The 20,328-nt window shown below is 37.5% G+C and overlaps 1 protein-coding gene and 1 long non-coding RNA gene across 3 annotated transcripts in view; one reads left to right on the forward strand and one right to left on the reverse strand.

Annotated features, from left to right (window-relative positions):
* Positions 1-20,328, forward strand: part of LOC132684177 (uncharacterized) — a 406,296-nt gene that overhangs the window by 311,096 nt on the left and 74,872 nt on the right. The window lies entirely within an intron of this gene.
* Positions 1-20,328, reverse strand: part of LOC132684179 (uncharacterized) — a 46,299-nt gene that overhangs the window by 6,850 nt on the left and 19,121 nt on the right. Inside the window, exons 3-4 of the mRNA XM_081796547.1 lie at positions 19,744-19,856; positions 19,147-19,271 (exon numbers count right to left, since the gene is read on the reverse strand). Of these exons, the coding sequence (XP_081652673.1) occupies positions 19,243-19,271; positions 19,744-19,856 (142 nt within the window). The 3' untranslated portion in view covers positions 19,147-19,242. The remainder of the gene's footprint in view (positions 1-19,146; positions 19,272-19,743; positions 19,857-20,328) is intronic.

The raw sequence follows: 20,328 nt of genomic DNA on the forward strand, positions 1-20,328 counted from the left end.
AGTGGTAGCAATAGCTGGGACAGTCTTCATGCCCAGATTGTGTGGGCTAAAGATGTGGGAATGTTTCCCATGGACCTGGTGTGGACTCTTTAAGGGAACTTCCTTGAGGTTGTCTTAGATGCTGCTTATGGGAGTTGCCTGGAAAAGCAAGGAGACCTCAGCCAACAAACCTAAGGCTAATGGAGGAATAAAGTAACCAGCACAGGAAGATGCATTTATCCTGTAAAGGGAGCTTCAGGAGGGAGACCCCAGCAGTTAGGAAAGGGTGTGTGAGAAATCTACAAGCATCTGATGAGCAAAGCCAGCACTGAACTAACCACAGCCAGGTAAAAACAAAGGCAGATAACAACGGTGTCAATAAAGTGACACTTTTCTATACAACCACATCACACACACACACACACACACACACACACACACGCTCTCACACTCACACACTCACACACTCACACACTCACTCACACACACACAATTCTACCCCAGAGGAGTCAGAAGCCATAGCTAATTACTTTTTTTTTTAAAGAGATAAGAACTTCTTTTTAAAAAATCTATTTTTAGAGCAGCTTCAGGTTCACAGAAGTATTGCGCAAATATGCAAAGAGATCTCCACATGCAAAACTTCCCCCATTATCAACATTCCTGACCAGAGTGGTACATTTGTTACAATGTCCATAGTTTACACCATTTCACTCTTGGTATTATTGATTCTATTGGTTTGGATGATTTTATAATGATATGTATCCACCATTATAGTATCACACAGAGTAATTTCCCAGAGGTAAAAATCCCCCATACTCTGCCCATTCATCCTTCCTTCCCCCTGGCAACCATTGTTCTTTTTACTATCTCTGTAGTTTTGCCTTTTCCAGAATGTCATATAGTTGGACTCATACACTATGTAACATTTTAGGATTAGCTTCCTTCACTTAGTCACATACATTTAGTCTCCCCCATGTCTTTTCATGGTGTAAGAGCTCATTTATTCTACTGTCTAGATACACCACAGTTTATTAATGCATTCACCTACTGACGGGACATGTCAGTTGCTTCCAACTTTTGGCAATTATGCATAGAGCTCTCACGGGCATCCATGTGGAAGATTTGTGTAGACATAGTTCTCAACTATTTTGGGTAAATATCAAAGAGCACAATTGCTAGATCATATGGAAAGAGTATATTTAGTTTTGTAACAAACCACCAAACTGCCTTCTAAAGTGGCTGTATCACTTGCGTTCCTACCAGCAATGAATGAGGGTTCCTGGTGCTCCATATCCTTGCCAACCTTTGGTGTTGTCAGTGTTCCAGATTTTGGCATTCTAATAGGCATACAGTAATATCTCATTTTAATTTGTGTTTCCCTGATGACATATGATGTGAGGCACCTTTTTATATGCTATGTGCTATCTGTATGTCTTCTTTGGTGAGGTGTCTAATAAGATCTTTGCCCATTTTTTAATAGAATTATTTTCTTATAAAGTTTTAAGAATCCTTTGTATATTTTAGATAACAGACCTTTATCAGATATGTCTTTTGCAAATGTTTTCTCTCTATCTGTGGTTTGTCTTCTCATTTTCTTGACAGTGTACTTTGCAGAGCAGCAATTTTAATTTTAGTTTATCAACTATTTCTTTCATGGATCGTGCCTTTGGTATCATATCTAAAAAGTCAATGCCAAATCTAAGGTTATCTAGACTTTCTCCTATGTTATCTTCTAGTAGTTTTATAGTATTGCATTTTACATCTAGCTCTATGATCTATTATGAGTTAATTTGTATGAAGGATATAAGGTTTATGTTTGAATTTGTTTTTATGCATGGGGATGTCCAGTTGTCCCAGCACTGTTTGTTGAAATGACTATATTTCTCCATTTTACTGCCTTTGTTTCTTTTTGAAACGTCAGTTGACTCTATTTATGTAGGTCTGTTTCTGGGCTCTATATTCTGTTTAATTATCTATTCATCTATTCTTCCACCAATATCATGCTGTTTGGATTGCTATAGTTTTAAAGTTTATTTATTTATTTTGAGAGAGAGAGAGTGAATGCACAAGGCAGGGAGGAGCAAAGAGAGAGAGGGAAAGAGAGAATCCCAATCAGGCTCTGCACTGACAGAGCCTGACTTGGGGCTCAAACCCATGAACTGGGAGATGATGACCTGACCAAAATCAAGAGTTGGATGCTTAACCAAGTGAGCCACCCAGGCGTCCCTGATTATGATAGCTTTTTAGTAAGTCTCGAACTTAAGTAGTGTCAGTTTTGTAACTTTGTTCTCCTTTAATATTGTGTTGGCTCTTCTGGGTTATTTGCCTCTCCGTATAAACTTTAGACTCAGTTTGTTGCTATCCACAAAATAACTTGGTGGGTTTTTTATTAGGATTGTATGAAATCTATAGCTCGAATTGGAAAAAACTGAAATCTTGACAATGATGAGTGTTCCTATCCATGAACATGAAATATCTCTCCATTTATTTAGTTCTTTTTGTATTTTTTTCATCAGAGTTTTGTAATTTTCATCTAGCCCTTATACATATTTTGTTAGATTTATACCTAAGTGTTTCATTTTTGGAGGATCCTAATGTAAATGATGCTGTTTTTTAAATTTAAAATTCTACTTATTCATTGCTAGTATATAGGAAAGCAGTTGACTTGGGTATATTAAAGTATCTTAACAGCCTTGCTAAAATTGCTTATTAGTTCCAGGAGTTTTTTTATTGATTCTTTAATATTTTCCACAAAGATAATCATGTCATCTATGAACAAAGATGGTTTATTTCTTCTATCCAAATCTGTAGAACTTTTATTTCCTTTTCTGTTCTTATTGCATTAGCTAGGATGTATAGTACAATGTTGAAAAGTAGTGATGACAGGATACATCCTTGCCTTGTTGCTGATCTTAGTAGGAAAGCTTCGAGTTTCTCACCATTAGATATTGTAGGAGAGAGAGAGAGCTCAAGGGAAGGGCAGAGAAAGGGGAAAAGAGACAGAATCTCAAGCAGGTTCTGTGCTGTCAGTGCAGAGCCCGATGGGGGGCTTAATCTCATAAACCGTGAGATCATAACCTCAGCTGAAATCAAGAGTCAGTCACTTTACCAACTGAGCCACTCAGTTGCCACTTACTGAGAGTTTTTATCATGAATGGGTGTTGGAGCTAATGGTTTTTTAATTCATGCTATGAGACATGAGGTAGGATAAGAAATAAATGAGTTTTAAGAATCACGTATGTTTTAGAAAACCTGTCATTTAGTAGAAGTGAGTTATGTAACGTGGTTAGAAAACATCTGAAGCAACCATTGTACTTTCACATCCATTACAACAGCCCTGTGGGATTTTCTTTTAAAACAGAAAACTTTATAAAATGACCTAAATTTTAAATAGTTAATGATGGGAGTATAATAAATTCTTCTGCTAATTAATTCTCCTGTCAAAACTTCAGAATTTGTAATGCATTAAAAATTATAAGATATACGCATTTATAATATAGACTGCATTTGTATTTATAATATATAAATTATAAATTTATAAATTAATTATAAATTTGTTTTATTATATTATTAATTGTATTATATTTTATCATGATTATAATTTTTATAATATAAAAATTATAACTGATAAGTTAGAAATATAATGTAACATACTACATTATAAGTTTTTCATAAAATTTCTATTTGTTGAGAAATTCTTGACCTGTATGTGAGAGTACAGCGAAACCATTTGCCTCTGTTATATTCTTGGCAAAAGCCAGAGGAGAGGATGATGTAAAAGCCCTTTAAAAAAGGTGAGACAGACCATGTCATGTGCCTGTTTTTGCTTCAACTTTCCTTATTGTGGCTACCTTTTAGTTGCACAGGAGGACTATCTTCTCCCTAGCAGTAAATGACTTTTGTTCCATGAAATGCAAGTGATTTCACTGCCTCTGAGAGAGTAATTTTGGATTCAACCATTACTGATTTGGACAATCCAATTCAATTATGTTTGATTGGGCCCTGCTCAATGATGGGGCAATTGCAGAATTATATCATCAATATATGCCACACATTATAGCAAATGGTTTTGAAAATTGTTACAATAGTATGATTATTAAGAGTGGATAATCATTGAAATCGTTTTAGGGCAATCCTATTGTTTGGATCATTTTAGTGTTTATACTTTTGAATAAAAAATCTTCTATTCATCTGCTTTTAGGTTTCTGGATGGATTTAATTGAGAAATATCCTGATTAAAAAGAAGCAATCTTAAAAAAAAAAATTATAGGCCTTTGTTATTTCTTAGCCTCGTGAATCAGATTTTTTTCTACTATCACATATCAAAATAAAATATAGAAATAAAATCTACTGTTGAGGCTAAGATTTTGTTGTTACTAACTTAAAATTTTTTGTGTTCATGAAAAGCCTAGTGCTCCTTGATGGAATATATGTTATTTTTTTGCAAATTTGATATTATGAAATAATTTCACATCAAAAACAAATTTATCAACTTTATTTGAAGTTATTTGTATAGATTTTATTTTGCAAGGCACTGCTCTGAGAAACTGCTTGAACAGTATTGATCTACCTTAAAACTTTAGTAAATATCTCGTTTGTCATTTGTATTATAACACTGTGGGCTTGGGATCAAATAAATTATCCATATTTTAGTAAAAATAGTTAATTCTGGTGTTGCATTAATAACCTATTAATTTGAACACATGGATTTAGGTTTGTAATAACAATGTCTAAAAAAATGCTCTTGCTAAACATCTTGATAAAGTAAACAATATTATAGAAAAAGTCTTTTCAAGACCTTTGCTATTGTCTGTTGACATACGAATAGAAAATGTTTACTACAAATGATTCTCACCTGATCATTGAAACAGTTCTAAGAGTCTGATACTTAGACATAATAGCAAATGAACAAATCAAATTAAAAAATAACCAAAGTGATCAAATCAGAATTTTTGAGTTGTTAGATAACATATAGGTCAGCACTCATGGTGACTGAGCTCCTAGTATTGCTAGGTACAGGGCTCTTAATGCAATACAAATAAATATAAGAAGTGAGTGGTCTTTGCTTTCAATGAGCTTAGATGTGCAAAGTGAAGTATAAACATAATGAGATTTAACTAAAAAGATTTAAATCATTTGAAGAGATTACCAATAATGATGGATGGAGACAGTATATTATCAACTGCCAAAATAATTCATTAAGTATCTATTCTTTTCAGAGGAAGTCACCCAATCTATCCTGTAGATGTTATGTGGGAGAAAGTTCTATATACATTCTTTAAAACTTGCAGAAGATCTATTTTGACAATTCAGCTCAAACTTCTCTTAATTCAGGTGTTTTCATAACATCTCACACAGGGCATTCCTTGAGATATAATACATATTTCAGTATGTTAAATCAGAACCTAGGCATTGTTAAGGATGACGTTAGACTCTTGGATGCAAGATCTTTTTTAGTTCATGTGACAAGAAGAGCTAGGAAAGTGAAACTAATACAAGAAAAGAAGTGGGCAAAAGAGATTTCGAAAAGTTGAAATTTTTTACTTTGCGTGGATTACAGGTTGAATGTAAGTTTTTGAAGTACCACACTGTAGCAAAGTAATTGGCAATGAGGCTATGAAAGGATAACAGTGTCGGTTGGTGGGGCGGGAATATTGGTTCCTGTAGTCGAGGATTTTGAGCTCAGAATCTTCCCATCCCTTGGATCTCTTTTTATAATTAATTTACAACAAAACAGCCTCTCCTTCTGTCTTTCTCCTTTCCTTTTCCCATTTGCCCTGACAAAAAGAAAGTTCTCTGATTCCTAGGGTAAGTTTCTATCACCACTATTTTCTGTACTGTGTTAATTCCTCCTCCAAAGATTTTGACATTGGGATTCAAGGTCTTTCCCCCTTTTGTACCTCTTCAGATATCACTATCTTGTGTTGTCTCCAGCAGTGTGATATATTCCATTGTAATGGGCGTGACATGATTATTTTACTTTAGTGCAAAGGAACCTGAGGGTAGAAACTATAGTTGAACCAAGTAAGTTGCAGTTATGCATTATTCAGTTACTAAGTCTGTCTTCTGAGTTTTGCAAGCTTAGCCTCCAGTCACAACCATGTCCTCCTCTCTATTTTGTTCAATAAATAACTCCATTGTGAATCCACTTGTACCCTATCCTTCCAACATTACAGCTCTCTGTTAAAAAATGTAAGAAATTATCCTTCAAAATATATACACTATCATATGTGTATATATCAAAATATATACACATACATATTTAAATATGTAAAGAATATTAGAAATTGTCTAGGCCATCTCTTTAAATATAAAATGGGATGAGAAAAATCAGACCTGGAGAGGTAATCATCACAAAGCAAGTGGCAGTCCTGAGATTCAGAAGAAATCACCCAGCTCCAAATTTAATGCTCTTCATTACTATTCCTCTTTTTATCAATGCACTAGCATGTCCCTTTCCTTTAGTATTAAGTGGTACAAACTCCAATAATTACTATAGGAAAACTTCACTATTCTAGTCTGTAGTAAGATTTTCAGGAGTCTAGCAATGATTCAGTCTGGCATAATGTTGTTTTTTGTTTTTTGTTTTTTGTTTTTAATCAGGTAATAGAATATCAAACCAGATGTGAATAGTCATTCTGTAATAACTAACAGGTTTTCCTGATCTCATAGCAGGTTATTCTGAGATTAGACTCCAATTCTGAGTTATTAATAGCTGAAAGCAGGGATAAGAAGGTTATTCTAAAATTTCCATATGCTTGCCTCCTCAGGTTCTGGGATGGAGTAGGAACTTGGTGAACACCAATAAAATTTGTTTGGTGGAGTAGTCATCAATAGCACATGTAATGGTTGTTTAGGAAAAATACCCTCCTTTTCTTTCTTTTCTATAACTTTCATTTCCCACCAGCTCTTGCACCTGTCTGCTGTCTCCTGAATGCCAGTGTGACTAATGAGTGCCAGAGGCAGCAGATGGGAAGGTAAGCTTTCCCTGTCTGCACTCTTATATTAGCCAGTAGGACTTCTTGTTCCTTCCCATAACATTCCACTCAATTGATCGCTAAACAGTCAGATACAATGTGAGAGTCATTTGGTACTCGTTCAATACAAGGATCTGCATCAGAGTTCACCCAAGACCCAGCTGAAAACGTAGTTTGACTTTACGTGCTAATCACACTTAAACCTCTGTCATCAGTCCTTTTCAGCCCCGCTTGTGATGCAGTGCATTGACAGCTCACTTCCTATGCTTTGCTCCAGACCTGGCTATTGGGATTTTATTAGAGTTGATGCAGTTTTATAACAGATCTACCCTAACTCCGACTTCAGAATCAACCTCATGATGCTACAGGCCGTATTAAATTGCTACCAGGTTCATAAAGGAATCCACCTTTCCATTTGTGGAAAAAGGCTCTGAATTTGTGGTGGGCAGGCACTCCTGGAACAGCACCCAATTATTCAGGAACTCATTTTCAAGTCAGAAGATCAGTAAGGTCTTCAGAATGTTCTTCTTTTCCTTCCAATAGTAGCTTTCCTTTTGGTCATTTTGCTGCTCATTAGAACCCTCAGTAGGGGGTCAAAGGAAAAGAAGTGAAAGTCAATTCTGCCTATTTAGGTGGTAGTGGATAACAAAGTATGCCATTGTACAATGCAGAAGATGTGGAAGCTACTGTTTATAATAAGACTTATGGATTATAAATTATAAATTTTTTTCACTTTTTGTAGCCATTTAGGTTTACTATCATCTTGATGGTTATTTTTTTTTTATCATAAAAGCAATGGTAATAAAAACCTAACCATCATCTATAGGTATGAAATAAAAATAAACCCTTTCTCCCCATCTTCCACAATCTCACTCCCAAGAAGTAATCCCTTTGGGGCATTTTTATTTTTAGATCTCCAAGTGGTGGGCTCCATTACTGTAAATAATATAGCCTATCTCTACTGTTTTATTTAACAACTCTACATGGTTATCTCTTATTGTCAACTGGAAAAGATAATGTTTTTCCCATTTATACGCTCCTCTCTTTATGCTCATTTTACTTTTTTTTAGCACTTCTATCACTTAACTTAATAACTTCAAATGTTAGGTGTAAAGACTTATATATACACATATACTATATCTGTCTATCCATCTATATCTATCTTTATCTATCTCTAGATACTTTCTTGACTCTTTACCATGTAAGGTAAAAAATTAGTGCCCATTATATATCTGTGTTTGTTCATGGAGTTGATTCTAAGAATTGAAACTCAGTAAGTTCTGTAAATATTATTTATTTAAGATGAAACAAGTGTGAATGTACCTGTGGAGAAGGTAATACTTTCTTTGAGTGAAAAACTAGAACCTCTTGAAGAATACCTCTACTAAAAAAACTCTTTTTACTCTCCGTCAGTTGTTCAAATTCATGACACTTTCTGTTTTGTTTCATGTATGTGCTATAACTTTCATATATAGTTTTTTCTCAAATTTCTGTTTTTTAAAATATTTTTATTGTCGTTAAAAGAATCATATCATTTTACTTTATCCCTAAATTTTGTAATTATACTGTTTGTTATAGAGAATTCACTTTCTTCTTGAAAACATATTTTTTCAGGATTCTCATTGCCTGTTCTTATTGGGCTCAGTTACTTTCAGCCTTATTCTCAGTAGCCATGCTGGGGTTTTTACTGCTTATACCCTTGGTTTAATCCCATAGTTCTAGAAACTCATGCATTGCTCTTTTTTTTTGAATTCTTTTTCAGTTTGCTATAGTATTTCCAAAAAAATATCTTTCAGAAATAATGGATAAGAGATAGGAGTGTTTGCATGCTTAAAAATATTGTGACTGCCCTCATGCTTTTCTGATACTCTAAGTATAGTATTCTATATTTAAATGATATTTTGGGGGATTGTGACGGGGGGAGAGAGAGGACAGAAAAGGCATTTGCTGCATTGCCTTTGGTATCTAATGATGTTGATTAGAAGTCTAGTGGCAATCTGTTCATTATCCTTTTGTTAGGAACACACACACACACACACACACACTTTTTATTCTTGAAAGCTTTTAGAAATTTTTTCCCTCTATCTTTGAAGTTTGAATTTTTCATTCACCCTGCTTGTCGTTCTATCAGCTCTAAATCTGAAGATTTGGGTCCTTCTTCAGTTCTAAACAATGTAATCAATTATTTTAAAACTTATTCCTCCCTTCCATTTTCTCTGCTCCTTCTTTGGGAAACATGCATTGGATATGTGTTGGGTACCCTACAATGATTTCCTGTCAACTTTTCTATTAAATTTTCTATCCTTTTATATATTGCTTTACATTCTGGGACGTTTCTTCAAGTGTTTATTATAGCCCTTGTATTGATTTTTTTAAATTGTTGATCATATTCTAACTTTCCAAAAATTCTTTCTTATACTCAGATTTCTTTATTTTTATATAGCAGCCTATTTTTATTTTATCAAATCAATATCCTGTTAAATCTCTCTGAGCATACTAAATAAAATATTTTCAAGTTCTGAACTATTCCTGCTTATTTGAAGTCAGTGGTTTTATTTATTTCAATTCTTCTTTGTGTGTGTGTGTGTGCTACTAGTTTTCCTCAAATTCTGAACATAATCAATTCTAAGATGCTCTTTCTTTTTTTTCTTCAAATATTTATATCTTTGAAATCAAGATGTATCTTAGAATTAACAGTATGTCAGAGTTTAACTGGTAGTGCTTTTTTTTTCTTTTGTGGTATATAAAATAATGTGTTCTATAGTTGTTAACTATCCTAATTGAAATGAAACAAATAATTTGGTCATCTGTAGTCAGTTTTTAATATTCATAAGAATTAGGTCAGCAGGCATGGGTTTCTTATGCAATTATTTAGGTTTATCTCTTCTAAGGGTATTTGCTTTCCAGGTAGTTGTGTGAGTTTTTTTTTTTTTTTGGTTGGCAGGCTTCATTTTTGTTTGCACAAATGGAACTAGCAGACAGCTATGTCTTACCCTAGTACCAAATTGAAGAGATCTGTCCTCTGAGTTGTGACACACACATAAGAACTTTGCTTTTCACATGGTGATTATTCAGTTGTTTCATGTAGTGTTGAGCCTGCAGGTAAACACTTCTACTAAGGGTTAGAAGTTAGGCATTAATTTTCATCACTATTCTCTAGAGAGATTATCTTCTTGATTTTTGCCTTTCTATCCATTCTTAATCTTTATACCATCTAATTGTCCTTAGAGGTTCTGAATTCTACTAGATCCCACCTAGGTAGCAGCATTGTCTTGTTAGTGTTTTGACTCTGGTTTCCTCCACTTTAATTTGTCCGTAATATTTTATCATATTAAGTTATGCTGCTTCTTTATTTAGGTCTAGGGTTGGTGGTTCTCACCCTTGTCTGCACATTGCAATCACCTGGGGAGCTTTATAATACATTGATCCCTGTATCCCCCTCCTAGAGATTCTGGTTTTGAGTATAGACTGGCTAAATCTAAGGTATAGTCTAGATTGAAAGCTACTGTCTCAGAGCAACTATGAAATGTAAAGCATCAAGGAGAGGCAGCATAAAGTATCTATTACCAGTTCGACTCCTATAGCCAAGTTGCCTGCATTGAAATCCTAGCTCTACCACTCAGTATCCGTATGGTCCCAGGCAAGTAAATTTCTCTTTGACTCAGATTTTTACATTTATAAATTGGGGCCATAATCATAATAATGGTTCATAGGATTGTTACACAGTTTCAATAAATTAATATTTAACAACACTTAGATCACAGTGTTATATAAATATAAAATAGTAAGTATACCAGCTGCTGAACATTATTTCTCCTATCTCTTAAGTTCTTCACTTGCCACTTTCCAATACTTTGAACCCTGTCTTTTCTCTGAGTCTGTCATTCCATTCATAGCTTCATCTACTTCCATAAGTATACTAGATTCCATAGTCCAGCACTTAGGTTGGTCTTTTTGTTTTTGTTTGTTTTTGCCAGTGCTCTTGATTTTGTAGCCCTGCTGTCATTCTGATGCTGCAGACCACCCACTGAGTCATCCTTCAATCCTCCTTCTTCACTCTTCACTTGGACTATTGAATGCTGTTGAGAAAAATGGTGTCATTACAAATTCATGGTCTGGTGCACTACTTAGGTTCTCTGCACAACTCTAATTTTTTCCATGTGTCCCTGGTGGACCCTTCCATTTCCCACAGTGATTTCTCCAAGGTTCTCTCTTTGCAGTCTATCTGTTGAGACTCTTTTCTATCTCAGCAAGCAACTTTGCCTCCTACTTCATTAAAATATTAGAGGTTATCCATTGCAGACTTCCTTGCCTTTCTACACATAGATCAGTTAGTGTACTCAGCCTTACCTTGATACCTTCCAGTATCAAGGAAGAGACATTCCTCCTGCTCAAAGAGAATTTACATGTTTGTTTTTGTTCTTGGCCATTCTCATTCTCTCCGTCTCTCTCTTTTTCCTCGCCTGTGTTTGAACCTTTTCATCTTCTTCACCCGGATTCTTTCCTTTGATTTATAGATGTTACAGCCTCCCATAAAAAAAAAAAAAACCCTTCCCTCTAAAAATTACAACCTCCATTTCTTCACTTCACAGCCAAGCTACTCCAAAGAATATTATACACTTTCCTTTCTTCCTATCTCGGTTCCTCTCACTGTCATCCTACTGAAATTAAATGTCTTTAGCAATGCTGTTTGATGACCTATCTGCCCAATCAAATAAACTCTTCTTGATCTTCAACCTGTTAGGCTTATCTATGGCAGTTGGTGTAAAGTACACTTCTCTCTTAAAATCACTGCTCCTGTGACATCTGAAATATTGTTCTCCTTCTTTGGTAAACTTTTTCAGTCTTCTCTGAGGGTTTCTTTTCTTTTGTCTGCTCATTTAGTGTTGATGTGTTATAACTTGTGCTTTGTTATCTAGAGTGTCTCCTCCACTGCCATATTGTGGTATTGCTATATATAAGCTGTAGCTCATAAATGTTCATCTGTAGCCTAGAACTCACCCTAAACTCTGCTACTTTAGATAAAGCTGATAGAACTTTGCCCTTTGGGTGGCCTAAGGAACCTCAAAATTGAGCTAATTTTCTTTAACCTAATCTTGTTTTCTTTCCAATTTTACTAATTTCGGTAATTAGGGAATGACTTCCAAGACAAAAATCTAGGAATCACTCCTGACATCACCCTGACTTTCACTTCACACTGCAGAAGAGTGTTTAAGTGCAGTTACTTCTACTTCTATAACCTCTCTCATGTGCCACCCCATTACCTACCTCCATTACTCTTGTATTGACTCAGAATTTGATCTTTTATTGGCCAAGCTTACTGCCATTTTCCTCTGTTTTTCCTACCTCCATCCAAGACTGCTTCTTCCAATCCATTCTTCACAAAAGAATTCTTCCTAAAAGTCTTGTGGAAGGAAATGAACATTTATCTGTTGTAAAATGATGATTAAAATTGTTTTGTCACATTCTTTATAATCATTATAAAGAGTGACTTGACCCATTCTGTGGGAGAGGTGAGATTATTTCATCTTCCAGGGAATGGAGATCAAGCAATTATGTTTTTCTGAAGATACAGTCCATCTTGCACTGAGGAAGAAGAAGCCAGCTTTCCTCATGCTAATGGTTTGAACTACTGAACTCTAGTTTTAATGGCCATTCAAGTTGCTTTTGTGACAGAAGAGAAAATAATATAATTTTCAGGGGAATAGAGATTTGTGTGTGTGTGTGTATTTGTGTTTTCTAGTAAGTAGTATAGAAATTCTCGAGGTGTAGTCCCTGGACTGGTAGCATAATTATCATCTGGGAGATACTGAGAAGCACAACTTGGGTCCTACCCCAAATTTGAATTAGAAATTCTGGCTATGGGACATTGGCAAAATGTAAAAGCCTTTCAGGCAATTCTGGTGCAAGCTAAACTTTGAGAATGATTGACCTGCTATATAGTGGGTGTTGATTAATCATTTGTTGAGACAAAAGGAAAAATATTGGTATCAAGGAATAATAGAGACTTGAGGTTATTGATTGCTAGAAGGGCAATATGGAAGGGCCCAGGAAACATGAGTCAGAATTCTTTCCAGTTAGTTGCTATCTTCCTGTGAGAGAGACTTTCAAGTTGCCTACACCTGGGACCTGAACCCCTTGATTGTCTGGTCTTTAAAAGAGTAGACCCAACTCTTCATTTGCACCAAGGACTTTTTGCAATTTTCCAGGACAGCTGTAACTCCAAGGGCAGCCCATGGGACACCAGTCATGGGGGTTGCCAGGAGCTTTTAGCATGGGGCTGTGAGTAGTCTGAGCTGGGTCAGGAAGGGGAGGATGTTGTCATTACAGGTGGCACCATTTCTGATGGTGTTAACATGTGAGTCTGGCTGCAGCTTAGGTTTCATCACAGGCATAATGGCACACACAGACTAGACCCAAGCATTTTTTCCCCACATCACTTTTACTTAATTCTAGATGGCACTCTATCACCAACAGAGTGGTTCAGGAGGTTAGAAAGAAACTCTTCCTAAGTGCCTGGGATGGCAGAGTAACCTATAATCCATGATTAAGACTTGAAGGTAGAAAGCATCAGAAGAGCTGCATTCAAAGCACTGAAGATGTAAATTTTTCGTGGCTAAAACACCAGAAGGGTAGTGATTCTGATGTGATTTTTTTTAAGATGCTCCAGTCTGATGTTGACCCTCATTGGTTTCCCCAAGGGAGCCATGAAACATGATTCACAAATCCATCCTTCTTGATCCAACTTTTTTCTCTCTCTCGTTATTTTTGATCCATCTTTCTTTAAAAAAAAAAAAAAGGTCCTATTGGCAATTAGAAATAACATTCATCCACTTCTCTTCAGAAAAGTTTTCCTCTTGTTTCTGAAGCAAATAATTATTGAAAGTAGAGGTTTGGAGGGGCACCTGGGTGGCTCAGTTGGTTAAGCTTCCGACTTCATCCCAGGTCATGATCTCGTGGTCCGTGAGTTCAAGCCCTGTGTCGGGCTCTGCACTGACATATCAGAGCTTCAGATTCTGTGTCTCCCTCTCTCTACTCTGTCCCTGCTTGCACTCTATCTCTCTGTCTCTCAAAATTAAATAAATATTAAAAAAATTAATAAAAAAAAGAAAGAAAGTAGAGGTTTGGGGGTGGAGAGTGATTTTCTAGTGCTAGCAAGGAAGCATGTAAACCTTAAACAGGGAATACTACTATGATCCTTCAAAAACATCAGATTCATGAGTGCAGGAAATGTTGGAGGCAAATGGGATGGTTCAGAGGCTCCCATCCTGACCCTACGTTGAGCTTATCCATATCCCCAAACTGACTAACACTTCAATCTTTGTACTTAATACCTAAACATTGTTGAACAAGTCTTTGGGCAAGAAGAAAACTGGGGAGCTGGGAGATTTGTGTGTGTGTGTGTATTTGTGTTTTCTAGTAAGTAGTATAGAAATTCTCGAGGTGTCACTCTCCTGAATGTCTCTGAAGTTAGTGAGAGGGGTTCTGCATACACCCTGACACTAGAGGCCTGGTTCAGAGAACACTAGTTAAGGAGCTTTAAACATAGGAGGCGTTCATTAGATACACTTGAGATCACCGTGGACTGGTGTTTCTCAGTGAACCACATTTTAATTCAGCCTGCTAAAAATGGAATACTCTCCCCAACTCTGATAAACACTGGTCGGGGGTGGGGGGTGGGGGATGTGTGGCCAGTTCCTGCAAAAATGTTGCCCCACCCATCCATCCACAAGAGCTGGTGTAGAGGAAAACCACAACACTTGCTGAGACTCCCAAACACTTGCTGGGCTTCCTGGGAGCCAACTGCTGGGGAGAGCAGATCCCAGTATCCCACCCAGAAGGGACTTGCTCAGCCTATTCTCGCTAGCATGGTCCAGAAGATCCACATGAGACTATAATAAGGAAGGCACATCTCTGGGGGAAGCATGGGCGTAGGGGCAGAGTATGAGCCTTCTCTGGACAACTTTGAAAGAGGACCACGTGAGGCTGTCTTTGGAGCTTACATGTGTCCCAGGACTACCTGGGTTTCTGAGTAGAAGTGGCAGGGCTGGGAGAAAGGGAGTAGCCTTTCTTGGTGGGTTCACAAGAAATGGTTGTATTTAAATCGTTCCATGGAAAATATGTATTCCGAAGAATAACCTTGCTAAGGCCAGAATTAGGTAACTGTTAGGCCAGAAGTTTTTGAAATGAGAGTTGTGGGTGGTCAGTGGTTGGAGTCAGTAAGTTGTGGCCAGAACCAGAAAGTAGGCAGAGAATCTCACTGTGAACTGGAACCAAATGTAACCTGTTTAAATACAAGGCCCACCCTCTTAGAAGAACACATACTTGAGGACCTTCCACATTTTTCCTGTTCACATTCTGAGCTTTGATACCTACATAAAATACAAAGCATATGCTATGAAACCTTACCTCCTTTTAGGGGCTGAACCTCTCAGAACCCTCAAATTAAGCTCCATGAACTTTGATTTCAGGGACTTCCCAAGATCCAGGGAGTGGAAAGAAATGGAGAGTGAAAGTATAAGCCAAGAGTAATGTTTTCTCTCACCATGACTGAAATGTGGAATGTGTTCAGGGTGAGAACACAAATATATCTGAATGACCCTGAACATTTGAAAAAGTCCCAGAAATAGCTCATATATGAAGTTAAGGACCCAAGAGTGAATAAATAATAAAAGTGTTGCCAAATAGTGGCATAACCTCTGAAAACATGTAATCCTTTTGTGTTCCCCACCATGGTGATGAATAAGAAAGTAGTTCTGAGAGACTGATCTTGTGACTCTCTCACAAGAGACAGATCTTGTGACTCTACTCACAAAGTAGAGGAGGAGGAGGAGGAGGAGGAAGGGGAAGGGGAAGGAAAAGGCCAAAATCTATGCATGGGATAGAAGACCTTCTAAATCCAAACCCTAATAATTTCTGTAGCCTTAGCTCCCAACACATTCATGGTTCCCCAGTCGGTGCTAGCCCATGGTGAGCACTCAGTATCAAGGTACATAAGGTAAAGTCTTCTGTCTGGATAATACCTTACCTTTCAAGAACACACCAGGGCTATGGAGCCTTTTTTCACTTTCCCCCTCCCCAGGCATAACATTTATTATTATGTACTTTTGTAATAGGAGCCATGAGACTTTAAGCTCCTTATGCAACAAATCTATCATTCCACTCTGTGTTCTCTGTAACCTAGCCTAGTCCCAGGTATTCAGAGAATACATAAAAAATATTGAATGCATGAGTGAGTGAATGAATAAACAAGAAGTCGAAGGACAAGGCTCTGTAGGACCTTAAGCAAGAACATATTTTTAAACCAAGACCAGGACTGAAAATTAAATATAAAAATTTTAGTCCCTGCTCTGCTCAAAACCCCACCACAAATCTATGTTCCATGAATCCTTTTTCACTTTGTTTTGCATTGAATATCTGTAGCTATATATAAAGTGAACGCCTGGTGAGTGGGTGGATGGCGGTGTTCACTCTTATTTAGCAAAATGTGAATATGTCAGAATTACAGAAAATAGAAAGAAAGAGGTTTATGCAAAGCTGTCATTTCTCATGTCTGTTTTTTTTTTTTTAAGCTGAGATGGTGCCGAAATGGTTCAAACTTAATATTCACATCCACTTTATCACATTAAATATGATCATTAGCAAACAGTGTTTGGATAGTAGCTATTTCCTAACTGACAATAACCATCCGGTGGTACCCACTTTCCCATATGCCTTGGACTGATACAATTCAGATAGTCTGGAAAACAGTGGGAGGAAGGAAGCAATTAGCAATGAAGGGGAAGCTGAGGGCAGGGGATAGGTACCAATTTTATCTCACATAAGAATATCCCTATACCTATTCTTTTGAAATTTATGGGTGGGGACAGAAGTACTATTTTTAAGTCTGTTTCATATCCTCAGTCGGCATGCAGTCCTGACCATAGGATGAGTGGCAGGAAACCTTGAGGGTGGGCACTAATGTTTAAAATAAGCTCAGGTCATAGACTAAGAAAACAGGAAGAAATTAACTCTAGAATACTGTGGATGTGGAAGAAGCTGGAAAAGTGGACAGTGGTAATGCTAAAAATTCAGTGTCCCAAGCAGTATTTTATAACAGCTACTTACCCCCACCCACCCTTAGCACCGCTTCACTGCCACCAGCAATATCTTTGCCACATGGGGTGGAAGGTGGGGAGAGGAGGGGTGGGGGTGGGAAGGAGGCCTGTCCCTCAGGGTTTCTACACGCTGCAGAAGATTCTTGAGCCATAGCATCACCCAGAAAGACAGAGGGAAAGAACGTATTTGGCAATAGTTTGTGAATACTGAGACCCAAAATATGGATGATTTGACTGCATTCTTAATTTTAGGATTAGCAAGTTACAAACACTGTTTGTTCACTAAATTACTGTCATGCTCTTTCTAAGCATTCAGCTGGATTACATTACCCAAATTTCTCCCACCTCCAGGTAGATGGGGTTTTGTGCTGAGTTCTCGCCGAAGGAATATGGGCAGAAAAGGTTGATGCCATTTTCCAGACCCAGATCATAATCCACTATTGGGTCTTTCCTCACTCATAGCCCATGTGGAGCAGCATCTGAGCCTGTAGAGGAGGGAGGTGCCCCAACACAGATAGGGTCTGGGTCATTATATGATCTCATCTTTTTATTTTTTTCATGTTTGTATGTGTGTGTGTGTGTGTGTGTGTGTGTGTGTGTGTGTGTATGTATATATATACATACACACACACACACACACACACATATATATATTTAATGTTTATATATTTTTGAGAGAGAGAGAGACAGATTGTGAGTGGGGGAGGAACAGAGAGGGAGACACAGAATTCAAAGCAGGCCCCAGGCTGCAAGCTGACAGCAGAAAGCCCATTGCGAGGCTTGAAACCACAAACCCTGAGATCATGACCTAAGCTAAAGTTGGACATTTAACCAATTAAGCCACCCAGGCACCTCTTTATTTATTGTTTAGAGAGAGAGAGAGCACGCATGCACACAAGCTGAGGAAGGGCAGAGAGAGAGGGAGAGAGAATCCCGAGCAGGCTCTGCACCATCAACACAGAGCCTGATGTGGGGATGGAACTCATGAACCACAAGATCATGACCTGAGCCAAGCTCAAGAGTCGGACACTTAACCATCTGAGCCATCCAGGCATCCCTTATATGATCTACTTATAAGGTAGCCTACCAAACACAACATTCATTCCTTCTGAGCCATTTGGATTTTATATGGCATTCTATGAATCCACTGATGTTTGGAAGTTTATCCCTTGAGGTAGAGATACAGCTACTGCCTCCAAACATTTTGCAAAAATGATTCAAACAGTCACACAAATGATGTCTTCCATGTACTGTCACTTTCAGGAGAATCTTCTTCACCTCTCCTTCCCATTGTGGGTATGCAAGCAAACTGTTCATTCAGAACGTCAAAACTCACTTGTGGCTAGAATAGCCATGATATTTAAATAGCCAAGGAATCCACAGAGCAATTTTTTTGGAGAAAAAGTACAAAGAATTGAAGGGACATGATGAGCAATGCTTTTAGTCATTGTGGCATTCTTTCTCCCATTGATACATTCATGTAATTTCCACTAACGTGCCAGGTCCAAATGTATGCAGCCTTCCCCATAGTTCCTGAAAGCTCTGGGATTTAACTAGAATAATGGGGCAATTTAAATAGCTGTGGGCTTTCAATTTAAATCTGGATGTTGAAGTGAGGTTATTAAACAAATAGAAAAATAATGAATCTCTGTATATCTGAATTGTAGTCATGGGAGTTGAGAAGTTTGATAGGGACTAGGGGACACATACAACAGGGATGCTGGTGAGCAAAGAATTTCCTCAATGTCCTGTTGCATATTTGAATCTTAATCTAACTACACAGCCCTCTTACTTACCTGAGTGATGAGTTAGAAAGTAGTACTCCAGGCAAGAGCAAGAATAATCTCTAAAGTCTGACGGTTTCCCCATGTGCCTTCTGTTCATTGCTTGCTCTGTCTGAATTTTCTGTTGTCTCTACCCAAAGATCAAAAGGAAGTTTTTTTCTTCAACAAAGATGATCCCATTGCTAATTCCCTTACTACATTTCCTTACTTTTCTGCTTCCCTTGTGGCACTCAGGAAATGTAGTAAATACAAAAGTAAAAGTTCACTTAAGAACTACGCATAATTACAGAGTGAAAGAAATCTGTGTACCTGCCCAAGTAGTTGAGGGAACCAAAATGCTGGACTTCAGCCAGCCAAATTGTTCCCTGCTGGATTCTGGGACAGAGGGAAAGGGATTCTGTCTACTCATCCTTGCCTCGGCAGACAGTCAACTGCTAGGAACAGAAAAACAAATTGTTGGTAACTCTTCCCTGTCTTATTTTCAGGAAGATTTCTTTGAGGGTCCTGAATGCCCACAGGGCACCATGGTCACAGTCAGCAACTGCTAAGCCATGCCTTTGACCTGTACCTATTCCCTCCCTGGATATCTTTTTTTTTTTTAACTTTTTTTTGGTTTTAAAACCTCTTCCCCCATACATACACCTCTTGAGTATTGCTTTCTAGCAGGTTTCCTGCCAGCTACTTTTCTCCATCTCAGAGACACCCTAAACAATGGTGCTACCTCAATGTGGAAGCAAGACCTTTGAGTGAGAGTTTGGAGAACAATTTCCCAAGAAAACTACTCATCATTAGTTATATTATTGTTCACAAACATATTCCCTTCCCTGTAAGAATTCTACCTATTGTTAAGCTCAGCTGTGTGATTACTTGGGGTAAAGAAACGTGAGCACTCATGATATATACTACCACATTCCAGAAGCGTTAGGAAGCACTGTGAAATTCTGCCAGCTTTCTTTTTTTTCTGCTTCTGCCTCCTGCCATGAAAATGGTACATCCCACACAGATATTTCTTCTTTAGCCTGGGTCCAGGAATAAAAAGACACATGGAGCAGAGCCAAATGGATTCAAACAGAGACACAGAATCTGCAGCCAACCTGCAGCCACCAATATATAGAATGTGGTCTGTTATAAGCCACTAAGATTTTGGGGTTGTTTGTGGATTAATCAGGAAAGCTGATTAATATACCACATGTTTAGGAACATTAGGTATGGATTTTGTGAATGAGAGATGAAATTTATTGGGATAAACCCCTGTAGGGTTTTTGTTTGTTACAGCTGTAAGTAATTACCCTTATATACCTATCCTTTTTCCCTTTCAATAACCTAGGACACTCATTAGCCCCTGAAATGGAGGAGCTATGATGAGGTAGAGGGGAAAGATGCCAGGTCCTCAAAATGGGTAGGATTAAAAGGAACCAACTTGAGCCTTCTCCAAAAAGCTGGACAGTGGTGAACATCTACCACTCCCTTCTACTGTAAGTCAATACATTA

Source organism: Panthera onca, chromosome C2, assembly GCF_046562875.1.
Source record: "Panthera onca isolate mPanOnc1 chromosome C2, mPanOnc1 haplotype 2, whole genome shotgun sequence".
In the NCBI taxonomy this organism is placed as follows: domain Eukaryota; kingdom Metazoa; phylum Chordata; class Mammalia; order Carnivora; family Felidae; genus Panthera; species Panthera onca.